The 13,233-nt window shown below is 47.3% G+C and overlaps 1 protein-coding gene across 2 annotated transcripts in view; it reads left to right on the top strand.

Annotated features, from left to right (window-relative positions):
• CHST11 (carbohydrate sulfotransferase 11) overlaps positions 1-13,233 on the top strand; it is a 224,537-nt gene that overhangs the window by 94,799 nt on the left and 116,505 nt on the right. For both annotated transcript variants that reach the window (XM_054696093.1, XM_054696092.1), the window contains exon 2: positions 10,897-10,982. In XM_054696093.1, coding sequence (XP_054552068.1) covers positions 10,897-10,982 — 86 coding nt within the window. The remainder of the gene's footprint in view (positions 1-10,896; positions 10,983-13,233) is intronic.

The raw sequence follows: 13,233 nt of genomic DNA, 5'->3' as shown, positions 1-13,233 counted from the left end.
GCTGTCTCTCACTTCTGGAGAGGACACACACTGTCTGTTCAACAGCCTCATTCTGGCATTCCCTAGATGCTGCCTCTTGCATCTAGAAAGTCAAAATGGGTAGAACCCATGGCTCATCACCCACTTCTTCTGCCCATTCACACTGAGAGTTCCTCTAAGCCCACGAGATGACTCAGTGTCAGCAGATTCACGTGTACATATCATGTCCATATCAGTTAGTGTTTTGGTTGGAATAGAAGAGGATTTGAGGTGCTCTCTGGAGGGGGTGCAGGAATGATTGCTTGCTATAGCTTACAGAGTACTTACAGGCCAGGAGCTGCTCCTGACCCTTGGCCTGGATTAATTTATTTAGTCCTCGAAACATCCCCGCTGGGAAGGCCAGAGCTGCGGCGGCGTGAAAGGATTCATCAGAGACAGAGTAGGGAGCAGAACAGGCAGATCTACTGAAATACACTGCTGAGGGGAGCAGCGGGCGAGACAGGAGAGGTCTGCTGTGCCATGTGGGTCGGCTCCCTGGCCAGGGATTGAACTCAAGCCGTCACGGCGAGACCACTGAGATTTAACCCCTAGGCCACCAGGGAGGATCATGAAGTCTTTGCCTTTGTCTTCCCAGGGCCGTGGCCCAGGTGTGTCCTCTTTGCCATGTGTAAGAATGCTGGTCCTTGGAGAGGGGCCCTCCCTTGTCCAGAATGACTTCGTTTTAATTTAACTAATTACATTTGCAAAGACCGTGTTTCCAAATAAGGCCCATTGGAAGGCCCTGAGTAGACGTAATATAGGGGAGGGACATTATTCAACCTACTACTCCCTGGTCTTAGCTGTGCCTTCTGGGGTAGGGTACAGAAAAGGGAGACCCAGTAGAAGCCTGGAGTGCTCAAGTTTTGTTCAGGCAGCCTTGAGGATGACAAGGATGGGTGACAATCCCCTGGGCCCTGTGGGAGGCTGTGTGGCTGGGAGGGAGTGAAAACCCTCGCAGGAGGAGGGATTGTCCGGCGCAGTCTGACTCGTGTGAGATTGCCTTGCACAGAGCTGACTAGCTTTCTGTGTTCTTGGGGGTGGGGTGGGATGGGGCATAGGTTTGGGATTAAAACCCCGCCATGCATGAGTAGCTTAAATAAACATTACCTGGAATATTCCCCATTCTCAAGCAGCCACATTATTTGCTGTCTCTGAAGCTGTGGGGAACCCCAGAGGCAGACATAAATGTCTCCAAGTCGTAAAATCAGACTTGGAGCACCAGCTGCAGGGGAGAAAGTATTTTGGCATATTATCTGCATCACTGCAAAATAAATTTATAAGCATTCCAGGGAAACTGCAGGGGAGAATGTAAAACTTCTTCAGGAAGCAAGGAAGGGTGAATGCGAACGAACTGCACAATGCCCATAATTACTCATTCAAGGTGTGTGGAGTATAATTAATATGATCTGTATGCCTGAGACTGTCTCTTGTTTTATTGAAGTGAACATAAAGCCTCATTTATAGGGGCTTTCCTAGGTGAACTGCCAATTTCAATTCCTTGAACCATGTTTTTCCACAGGGTTTCTCCCTCACCTCAGACACTTCAAAACCCCACCGAGACCTGCCCGAAGCTGCCAATTCCTGTTAATTCTCTGTTAATGTCAGTGTTTTCATGTCATTGAGGGTGACAGTTATAGATGAAAGAGCTTTTAAAAAACTAAAGCTATAACTCTAGGAAGCTAGCCTTTAACTTAAAAATCTTCCTCTTCTACTCATAAATCTAGTAACTTTGAGTCATTACATTAATGGAAGCCTTTGATTAATATTTGACTCTTTAGCGAAATTAATCTTCCTTTAACATTTTAAATTGCATTGATAATTTAATGTTTAATGTCTTCAAAGTCCTTCAATGACCTGAATTATAAACAAAAACTTAACTAACATAAATCCGCTACCTCAAATTAAGAGGCAGCATATCTGAAGTTTCTTAAAGATGCCAATATTACACATAAATGAAAAGACTTCAACTTAAACATCTCAAGTCAAATAAATTGTTAGTTAAATCTCTTATATTGGGCTTGTGAGGTAGATCTTAATGAAGGTTAGAACCTTGAAAATATTAGTATTAGCGTTTTCTTTTTAAACATTTCTGAACGCATTTTTGAAAAATCACCTCATTAACATATAACTTATGTATAAAATTCACCTGTTTTAAATGTAAAATTCAGTGGATTTTAGAGTGTGTACAGTCAGACAGCTATCACCACGATCTCATTTTAGAACATTTCCATCACCTGAAAAAGAAACTGTGTCTTAGTCTGTGTGACTTAAGCTGTGTGACCTTGAGCAAGTCACTTACCCTCCTGTCAGATGAAGCCTGGACCTCCCATTTTAATACCTGTAGAATCGGCTGGGGATGAAGTTGCTTGGGCCAGGGTGGTCAAGGTGGAATGTTCTGATGGGCAGGCACAGCAGACGAGGGAGGGGGAACCGAGAATCACTCCTGGGTGTTGGTCTGCCAGCAAGGTGCAGGCTGGTGACATTTTGACGATGGGGTATTGTGGGGGAGGGACATTTTAGGGGTGAAATCACTAATTCTCTTTATCAGTGCTTAATGCACTCAGCTCCCAGACAACTTCTGATTGAACCTAAACCAGCACTCTTATTCCTGACTCTACTCTTTCTAGATGCCTAAGCCAGGGGTTTTATTTATTTATTTTAAAAGTGGATTTTAAAAAAAGATTTATTTATTTATTTATACAAGCACTGGGTACAGTCAGAAGCGCGGGAGGGTGAGAGAATTCACCAGAGCCAGAGCAGGGAGCAGAGCAGGCAGAAGGACCAAAGTACACTGCTGAGGGGAGCAGCGGGCGGCAGGAGAGGTCTGCACGCCATGTGGGACCCTCACCCGGTGGCCGGGGATCGAACCGGCGCTGCAGAGGCTGCGGTTAGCTTCGCAACCCAGCGATCAACTGCTGCTCCACCAGGGGAGGCCCAAAGCCAGGGGTTTTAAAACCATGTGTCACACCCCACACACACATACACACAGGTGGGTTATAACACCAATTTAATGAGATGTGACTAGCATTACAAAAAAAGTGGAAGAGAACAGAAAATATCAGTTCAGCACATCACTGAGGATAAGGACTATGTCACCAAGCCTTTGTTGTGGAGTTACATGTGCATTTGTGTGTACACTGGGTGAGAAAGGAGAAAGAGATGATGAAGGCAAGAGACGACCCTCGTTCTAACTGCAGCTCTGCCTCTAGCTATGTGACTTTGAGCAAGTCATTTACGTTCCTGTCGGATGAAGCCTGGGCCTCCCATTTTTGTACCTGTGAAATCATCTGGGGATGAAGTGGGTTCACTGGATCGGGGTTTCTTAGCCTTTGAGAGCCCGACACCTTCTCCCTCTTCCTCCATCTGTTTCTCCCCCTCACCTCTTCCCTGCTCTCACAGTGGGCAGACTGCAAACCCTGTGGGCCAGGAAGATCATGCTGTCAGTTCTCTTGCTTGATCAGAACCAATAGTGGGGGCACTTCCCCCAGCCAAGTGTACCAGCCCCTGGACCAATGTTAAAGTCACTGGACTCGGGGGTATCTGCAGACCCTTCGTGCCCTGGAGGTGCCTGGGTCTGCACTAACTGCGAGGTTGCCAGTTGGTTTACACTTGGGCAGGGACCTCGTACTTTCTGGAAGTAGGTGGAATTCGCTGCTGTGGGCACATTGTCAGATGGACCAGGATCTTTTAAAGACGAAGTGGGTTCCATGCAGAGGCCGTTGGTTTCCGTGAGTGTATCTGATGGGCCAGCTCTTCCCTGAGCAGGCAGATGTTGTAACGTGTGAAGTATATTCTTCAAAGCTGAGCGTCGGAGTCCCTCAGTGGGAGGCTTCTCTGACAAGAAATCTCTTTAGATGAAACTGTGTCTTTTCTCTTGCAGATTTATATCAAGTGCATTCACCCAATTCTCAAATTTATGTCCTTGACCTTCACCTGCCAAAAGTTTAATGTACTTTAATTCTGTAACCATGTCTACAGGCTGCCCACCAGGATCTCCAAGGAACTTAGAGAACAGAAGGGCTCAGATTATAGGTTCCCCCACTTTTCAAAAGTTCACCATGTGCTGCTTGACGTGTATGAAAGACCTACACTAGTGCCTGTTTTGCTACTGAAGGAAACACAGAGAGTTTTTATTTTTATGCAAAAAGCAAAAATAGGGCCTCCCTAGTGGCGCATCGGTTGAGCAGTGGGTTGCGAAGCTGCCCGCAGCCTCTGCGGTGCCGGTTGGATCCCCGGCTGCTCCCCGGCCACCGGGTGAGGGTCCCACACGGTGCACAGACCTCTCCTGCCGCCCGCTGCTCCCCTCAGCAGTGTACTTCGGTCCTTCTGCCTGCTCTGCTTCCTGCTCTGGCTCTGGTGAATTCTCTCACCCTCCCGCGCTTCTGACTGCACCCAGTGCTTGTATAAATAAATAAATAAATCTTTAAAAAAAAAAAGTGCAAATAGCCTTCAGCTTTTGTCTTGCAGCAGTTGTTCTAGAGGCAGGTGCAGCCCAGGCAGTGAGGACGGCCCTGTGGCACCTTCCCCGGGAGCAACTTTCTCAGGCTGCGCTTATCCTGTCATTACTGCTTTTACTATGTATGAATGGGATCTTCGGTTTCATGTTATTTGATAGGGTTTTTTGGGGCCTGGGAATGCTCAAAAATTTTTCCATGTAAATGAATGGTAATTGCTTCTTTGATTTATACTATTTTGACTTATGAAAGTTTCCATGGGAACACTCTACTTTGCAGTATGGGGGAAACCTGTGTTCCCACATCAGATAATACCTCAAGCCCCTCAGTATTCTTTAGTGGGTGTTTATAGGGGCTCCATTAAAGAGAGAGGTATTTGGAAATGGTTTTGAATGATTCTGGCTTGTCCGTGTTGAAGGGATTTTGAGAAGGAGAGAACAGGAAGTTTGAGTGTAGTATTAATGAGAGTGTTGACTGACCCTGACTCCTGTGTCACTGTTTGGGGGCTCTTGAAAAGTCACCTGTGAACTCAGGTGTGTGCTGAATGTTTTGTGAAGCACTGATTAGTGGGGGGATGTGGGACTGACCTTCAGGTCTGCCTTTTTGACTGGCCTCTTCCACCTCTCAGCATTTATCAGCTGTGACATGTCTCATTTCAGAGGACTGGGGGTAAGTGTGCAGGGTTTGAATCCCGTGGTCACTGACTGTGTCCTCTGGTGGCTTCTGTCCTCTCTGAGCCTCAGTTTCCTTGTGTTTGAAATGGGCTGGGTACAACCCGCTCCAGGTGGTTCTGAGGAATTGATGAGGAATAGCAGTAAAGGTTGATGTTTCTTGAGTGCTTCTAGAATTCATTCCAGGCACATCACATTTCCACAAGAATGTATCATATGACTTTTCTTTCATAAATGTGAAAGAATTAGAAAACTTCAGGAACTTGTTGCTATCTACTCATGAAAGAAAACAAGTTGAAATGTGCCTGTTTCTGGACAATGACGGCCGAGGAGTGGAATTTCATTCAAAAGCATAATAGCAGGCAGTCTTAAGCCAAACATTTTATCTAAAGTTGCTTTGGTCAAGGAGAATGATAATATTTCAAGCAGATGACTTCTTTTAATTGTGAAAAATTTTTGCTATATATTTTTTTTAGTTCCTTTGACTGAGAAGACCAATTAAATAATATTAAGGAAATTTGTTAGGGAAGAACAGACTAACTGCTTTTTTGCTGGTAGTAAGTGTTTGGCCTGGTATGCTTTTGCAGGAAAAATATCTTCTGATTTTTTTTTTTAATTGCTTTACTCCATTTTATTTATTTATTTTTTATTTATTACATTTATTTACCTATTTTCTTACAGTATTATTTCTTTTTGGACAGTATTTAATTTCCGCCCTCAGGTACAGCTCCTTAGATTCCCCCACCACAACCCCCGTGACCCATCACCATGGTCCCTGTGCTCTTCCCACCCCTGTTTTGATCACTTGATCTGTTGTTTTCATTTCATTCATTTCACGCAAATGTGCTGACTCCCTACTACGTGCTAATAAGCATGTGGTAAGGCACAGGGAATGCAGAGATGAGCAAACAGGACAGGTGCCAGCAAACAGGGGCTTGGCTGCTGGGAACACAAGGGAGGGGGTGAGCGAGGCTCAGGGAGGGCAGGCTGGCCCTGTTGTTTGTTAACTGTGTGACCTTGGGTGAGTGGCTTATCCTCTCTGGGCTTCAGTTTCCACAACTGTCAGATGGGAACAAATGATATCAGTATCACTCATTATTTGTAATTTAAAGGGTTTTTATGGGAATTAAATGAAGCAATGGGAGAAAAATGCTTAGCCTTGTGTCAGGCATCAGGAAAGTGATAAATTCTCCCAAAATGGTAGTTCTCACGATTATTATTAACTATTGATGTATTTTTACAAGACTTGACTTCTAGCTCTTGGCTCTGCTGCTTGCTACCCGGGGAGGCCTTGAGCAATGCTTAAGCGCTCTGGGTTTCGCCTATAAATTGAAGGAGCTGAACTATAATCCCCGAGAATTCTAAAAGTCTTCAGTTTTATGAAACGTGTCAAAGGCAAATTCCCACTTAGCACCCCATAGCATTTCAGTTTTACACCATCCGCCTTGAATTAACCAGCCCGCAGCTGCCTGACACCCGACAGCACTGCAGGGTCACACCGAGGGAGCTCAGCGGCAAGACAGGTTCCTGTCCTTGGTCACCAACTCACCTTCCATCACCAGCTCTCAGCGAACGGGGAGGGGAGCGTCCACTTATAAATGTTGTGGACTGTGAAACAACCCCAGGGCTTGAGTCTCATTTTTAGCTTCACTTATATATCTTGGAAAATACAGAACTGTCCCTGGGTCCGGGATTCCTACTGTCAGTTGTGCTAGTTGGACCCATACAAAACATGTCTTGAATTTCATTGGTTTGAGTTTAGGAAGGAGAGAACAGGTGTTGTGGCTAAATAAAACTTTCGGTGGCCAGCAGACAGCCGTGTCCTCAGGGCTGCCTTCCTCAGGGCTTTTGATCATCAGAACTTTTCAAAGGAGAAAGATAACAGCAATCTGAAGTAATGGCAGTTTCCTTCACATCTAACTGGAATCTATCTGTCCAGTGTAGCCTTAAATCCGACATCATTTATAAGGCTTTTCAAGTACCTACTGTGTGCCAAGCACCAGAGAAACAGTAGGAAAAAGGTGGAAGAGGTCTGTATCCCCCCACATCCAATGCTTGGCATATTGTGGGTGCTTGAAAAAAATACGTGAATGACTGTCGTAGCTGTTCGTTAATAGTCTCACTATCCCATCACATCACTTTGAAGAATCCTATGATGCTAGGGGTGTCCAGCCAACCAGTGTTCTGGCCAGGATGCTGTTGAGATGTTTGGTGGACTTGGCCCTTGATCACTGGTTCGGTGTGGCCGAGAGAGCATGAGCTGCTTGTATTGGAGTCCCGTGTCTATTCTTCCCAGTCATGGTGCCTGGACAAGTCACTTAACCCTGCCATGCCCAGTCCAGGAAGTCCTCACTTAATGTCGTCCAGTAGTTCTTGGCAACTGCGACTTTAAGCAAAACAACCTATGATAAAGTCAGTCCTTGAATACCCTGGTGTCTTCAGCACTGGCTGGGATTTCTTTTTTCTCATCAACGTGGTTACAAAATGACACTGCGTGGATGACATTATGTGAGGTCCTGCTGTGTTCTGCCTATAAAGCGGGGCCCACTGTAGAGTCCACCCCATGGTACTGTTGGGTGGGATAATCGTGTGAGCAGCTGGCCACTTCGAGTCATTTACTCAACTTCCCTGATGTCACTTTTAATACAGGCAGCATAACCGCTGGCCTTCCCATTCTTTGCCCAGCACGCAGTAGGTACTCAGCGCTGTCATATGGATGTGAAGAGCCCAGTAGGGCCATAACAGTCTTGGGTTGGCCACTGTCTACTGATGTGGCCTTGACCGGGGTGGAGTTCCTGCAGTTAAGGGAGGCTCCTGGAGGATGTCTCCTTCCATCCACGTGGGAAGAGTCGCACATCCCCCAGTGCCTGGCTCGCCGTGAGTCCTCCATAAATGGTGGGGTTGTTATCATTCCCATAAAAAGCACACAAGGCCCCTTTGGCTTCTGTGGCCTGAGGAGCCAACACAGGTTCACCCGGCGCCCAGTGAAGTCATGGGTAGGGCTGGAGGGGCTATGGGAGGGCAGACGGCCTTGGGGAGGGGCCTGGGTTGCAGGCCTCACACGGTCAAAGCGTTTTAAAGGCCTTGTATTAGAAAAATAAACCAATTAAATAATACTGCGCCCATAAAAGCTGACTTTAATGGAACCCATGGTGGGGTTTTCACGGCGGCGGGCCGGCTGCCGTGGGCCTTGCTGAGCCTGTCTGCCGCCATGGGGAGGGTTTAATCTTGCACAGCATGGGTATAATTCTACACATTTTATGGCTGTTTTTTCTCCTCCGAAGTGTTGCTATGTCATTGTGCACCGAGGGTGACTTGCGTGCATTTAACAGTTTACCTCGTTTTGGGTGGAAATGAAAAATGAAGTCATAAATTAAAGAAAAACACAACGTGGATTTTTTCTCTCTTCCATGGGCAGCCATGGAGGAACAAAGAGCTAGTGTTTCTGGGGCCAGCCTAATCAAATTCTAATGGCTTTTATGTGTGGGCCTTTGCCCGATGGCCCCCCTCCCCTTCGGGGCACGGAGGGTGTGTTTGGGGCTTGTCTGTCCACCCTGGGAGTAGCTGGGGCTGTTCTCTAGGGCAGGGGTCAGCGACGGTCTGTGGGCCAAATCCAGGCCGCTGCTTGTTTCTGTGAAATGGTTGGGAGCGGGGGGATATCAAAGAAGGATAATATTCCTGGCACATGAAAATGCCAAGGAATTCAGTCTTGGTGGTGTTGGCACCCAGCCACGAACCTTCACTTCCCTAGTGTCTGTGGCCACAGCCATGCTGCCATGGCCGGGCTGAGAAGGGACCATTGAGACCATCTGGCGTAAAGCCCAAACACCCTCTGGCCCTTTCCAGAGAAAGTTCGCTGACCCCTGCTATAGGAAGTAAAGAAGGGGAGAGAAAACGTGGCCTTGAATTTCCTGGGATCATGAATGATGCTCAGGGTGTCCCTGTGACCCAACGGGACAGGTCAAAGGAGAGGAAGATGGGAAAGAGTCGATTTACCTGGAGACCTTCTAGAAAAGTGAGCTTCCTGTGGAGATGCCTCCCTTCTCTGACCTCAAGTTGCCTTATGAGCTGAGCGCCTGGGTTTGTCCCCCTCTGGCCCGCCCTGTCTGTCTTTTGGGATTATGGGCCTTTCCTGTCAGAGAAGCACCAAGTCCTGCATGAATTCTGCTCACTTCCTCTCCACCCACATGGTGGCCTGAGAGTAAAGACGTTTCCACCTTCCTGCCCAGGGGGCAGACGGTTCATGTCATAAATTATATGCAAATGTAGTTCAGGATCTGGAATAGCTTCAGTCATTTATACTTTTTTATTTTTAATTTTTTTTTTTGCTGGTACCTATTTAAGGATTCTGCGTTTAGTAGTGACTCATTTAACTCTCACAACCCAGGAGGCTTGGTCCTCTTTCATCCCCATTTTATGGATATTAGGCAAAGATATTAGGACTAACCTTTGCCTAATATCACACAGCTAGTGTCTACTGGAGCCGGGATTCAGACCCAGGAGGTCTGCTTCAGGGGAGGCCCTGCTCTCTTCTCTGGTGCCAAAGTGTAGGGGTTGAGTTCTCTGGGCTTGTGAAATGACCTGCCTCCATGTTCTGTCCATGTCTCTATGTCTCTACCTTGTCATTCCACAAGAAAATTGCTTCCTCCTTGAGAAGAAGCACTTGTTCATTCACCGCCCACCCCATACCTTCCTCTCCCTCTGCCTCCTCCTTACCTCCCTCCCCCTCACTGTGTTCTCAAGTGGGGGACTGTGTGTTGGACACTGTCAGGGGCCATGCCAAGTGAGGGTGTTTGTGAACAAGAAGAATGAAAAATGATGGGCCTCCCCAGTGGCGCAGCAGTTGAGCGCTGGCCTGCAAGGCTGCCCGCGGTTTCTGCAGCGCTGGTTCGATCCCCGGCTGCCAGGCGAGGGTCCCACATGGCACGCGGACCTCTCCTGCCGCCCGCTGCTCCCCTCAGCAGTGTGCTTCGGTCCTTCTGCCTGTTCTGCTCCCTGCTCTGGCTCTGGTGGGTTCTCTCACCCTCCCGCGCTTCTGACTGTACCCAGTGCTTGTATAAATAAATAAATAAATCTTTAAAAAAAGAAAAATGAAAGAATTCTCTTCCATTTAAAAATCACTCCTGGTATCCTCAACACCACTGGGTTTTGAGGGGTTCACTCAGCCCCCTTCTTCTGGCGCGCGTGAGTGCCATCTCTGTCTGGAACCATCAGCCCATGTCCTTTCTGTCTCGAGCTGATGTTTGAAGGAAACATAATCCTATTTACGAGAGGCATCTGGTTTGCCAGTGGGAAGAGCCCCCCGGGGAATGCCCTGCACTATTCTGGGGAGACCAGGTATTCAGGGACCAGGAATAAGAGGTTGTAATTGATTGTTGAGGGAGAAGGCTATGGAATGTTAAAATACACCACCGAGCCTGATTTTGGGAAAACAAGCTCTCCTGAACCTACCTTTATACTGCCTTTTGTAATAGCGTCATTTTAATGAGATTTGATGGCCATCTTGTTTTCTTAAAAAAGTTGCTGGATGGGGTATTTCACATTATTTGTACCCTGTGTGGCTGATGCCTGCAGATTGAGGAGCCAACGAGGCCCCGGGCCTATCGGAAAGGAACAGCAGTGAGAATCTTTCTTCGTGCGTGCTGGTTATCTCGCTTCCTTTCTTGTTTCTTCCCTCCTCTCTGTCTTTTTCTTTGTCAATCAACAAACCCTTATTGCTTATTTCTGATGAATCTTCACTTTCTTTTCCTCAGTCATGCGGAGGAACCCCTTTGGTGTGGACATCTGCTGCCGGAAGGGGTCTCGAAGCCCCCTTCAGGAACTCTATAACCCGACCCAGGTAAGCCAAGAAACTTCCTTGTTTTCTCTCCATCAATTTTTAGAGAATTGGGGGAAGGAGATTGAAAAAAGTTCTGTTCTTTGGGGGATTTACAACTTTCTTCCATTTGACCTTCAGGGGTTGCTTTCTCTGTCTCTCTTTTTCTATATAAAGGCTCTGAAATTCTAGCAAGAGATGTTTGCACTCAGAGAAATACATGGTGTAGTCCTGGGCTAAGCTTTCATGCCTGCCCAGGTTCAGGCTCTGGATTAATACAATCACAGGTGCCAGTGTGGGACTCTGAAGCTGCAGAGCCAGCCTGACAGCAGTCTCCTCCTTGGCACACCCAAAGAGGGTTCACATGTTGGTGAACTCAACACCCAGCCCCAAAATGTCCGGGTACTGAAGTCCAGTGATGATGTCCCAGGGATTCCACCTTCTTGCACCTGTTTGGCAAGATGCCCTTGTTGGGGTGGGGGTGTGTGTGGGGATTTTTGGCAAGTGATTGTCCCCGTGAATGGGACTTGATTACCACAAAGAATCCCTTTGAACAAGATAGACTTTCAACCAAAATATGGTCCTCCATGGAAAGGTAGGGGCAAAGGGAGGCAATCTGGTTGCCATGGTGATGGCTTCATGGTGTGTGGGTCTTGAGGTGGAGACTCCAAGGCTGGTCCTCCTGAGAAGCATGACACCAAGAACTGGTCAGTAAACAATGAGTGGTAATATCAACTGACTTATGGTTTTTGGGAAAGAAAAGCGATGAGCAACTTACCTGTACAGTCTCTGAATTTTCCTTTGTGTCAAATTCTTTATTTCTGTGGAGCAAGGGGCTTGATGGAGGAAGATGATGCTTAGTTCTCCATGGTGCTGAATTCCCCCACACCAGGTCTCGTAAAAGAATGCGCCTGAGAATTTTCTGACCCCATATTTCTTCCCACCTCTGGAAAAATGGACTCCTGGGTTTGTGTATCCTGGGTAACCCAACCATGAATCCACGCCCTTCTAACTCCACCCCTTTGGAGCACCACCAGCTACTCTGATGAGGTCAGAGTAGCTGGTTATTGCAAACTCAGTAGCCTGAGGCTTCCTTTCCTAGACTCTCTGGTGACTTGGTGGGGAATCTGATGCAGGCGTAGCTGGTTTTACTGCACTCCACAGATAAGGCGCTTTTTACAAATTGAAGGCGCATGCAACTCTGCTTTGAGGAGTCTTTGGGGCCATTATCCTACTCCTCTGATGATGGCTAGCATTTTTTAGCAACCAAGTATATTCTATTAAGGTATGTACATTGCTTTTTCAGACACAGTGCTATCACACACCTAAGAGACTGCAGGATTACATAAACATCACTTACACGCACTGGGAAACCAATTGCCGTCACCTGGAACATGACCTGTGCCGCCTCCGAAGAGTGTCTGTATTTGCATTGGGTTTGGTGCCCAGTCTGACTGTCCTAGGCCAGCCTCCCAGCCTGTTCACATGCTGTGTCCTCAGGAGGAGACAGAACCAAGATAGGATTTGAGGAGAACCGCATTGAAAACACACGATGCGTTCCTGTCTTTAACCAGCATCCTCTGTCCTCTAATCAGTTTCCCTTTGCAAACAAAGCTGCTAGAGTGCTGCTCCGCTGAGGAAACTTTATGGGCAACATATGGTGTCAGGGGAGGGAACTTTTCCTGAAGTAGATGCGCCTTTGAAGCAGGAATTCCACTTCCTGTGTCCTCACCCCGTTCTACGGAACACAGCAGATTGGGGGTGCCCTCAGATATCAGTGATGGAAAGCATGAAAGTCCAGCTTCCAATTCTTGCTTCACCCCCAGCTGGTTGTGCAACCTTGAAGGCATGGCGAGTGTTCTTAAGGGTGAGTTTTCCCAGCTCTCTGGAATGTTGGGAGGATGAAATAACTGATGTGTCAGGGACTGTGTAAACATGATTCATCGTCATGGTTGTGAGGGTGGCTTCGACGTTGGAAGCCTTGACCTATAGAGCCAGACCTGGGTTGAGAGCCTGGTTTCCTCATTTCCTAGCTACGTGAGTGTAGACAAGATGCTTAACCCCTCAGAGTCTGCCTTTCCCTATTTAAAACACGGGCTCACATAGGTGCCTTGCAGCGTTGCGTGAGATAACATGTCTCCTATGGAGTTTGTTCATGCCCGGACCCACTCATTCGTTCACTCATTCATTTCTTCATCTGCTGATGTGAGCGCCTGCTACACGCAGCCACTGCCGGGTGATGGGCACAGAAGGGTAAGCAGGGTATGACTGCTTG

Source organism: Talpa occidentalis, unplaced genomic scaffold (genome assembly GCF_014898055.3).
Source record: "Talpa occidentalis isolate TD23 unplaced genomic scaffold, MPIMG_talOcc4v2.1 talOcc4.16, whole genome shotgun sequence".
Taxonomy (NCBI): domain Eukaryota; kingdom Metazoa; phylum Chordata; class Mammalia; order Eulipotyphla; family Talpidae; genus Talpa; species Talpa occidentalis.
This window is presented reverse-complemented; position numbering and strand designations above follow the sequence as displayed.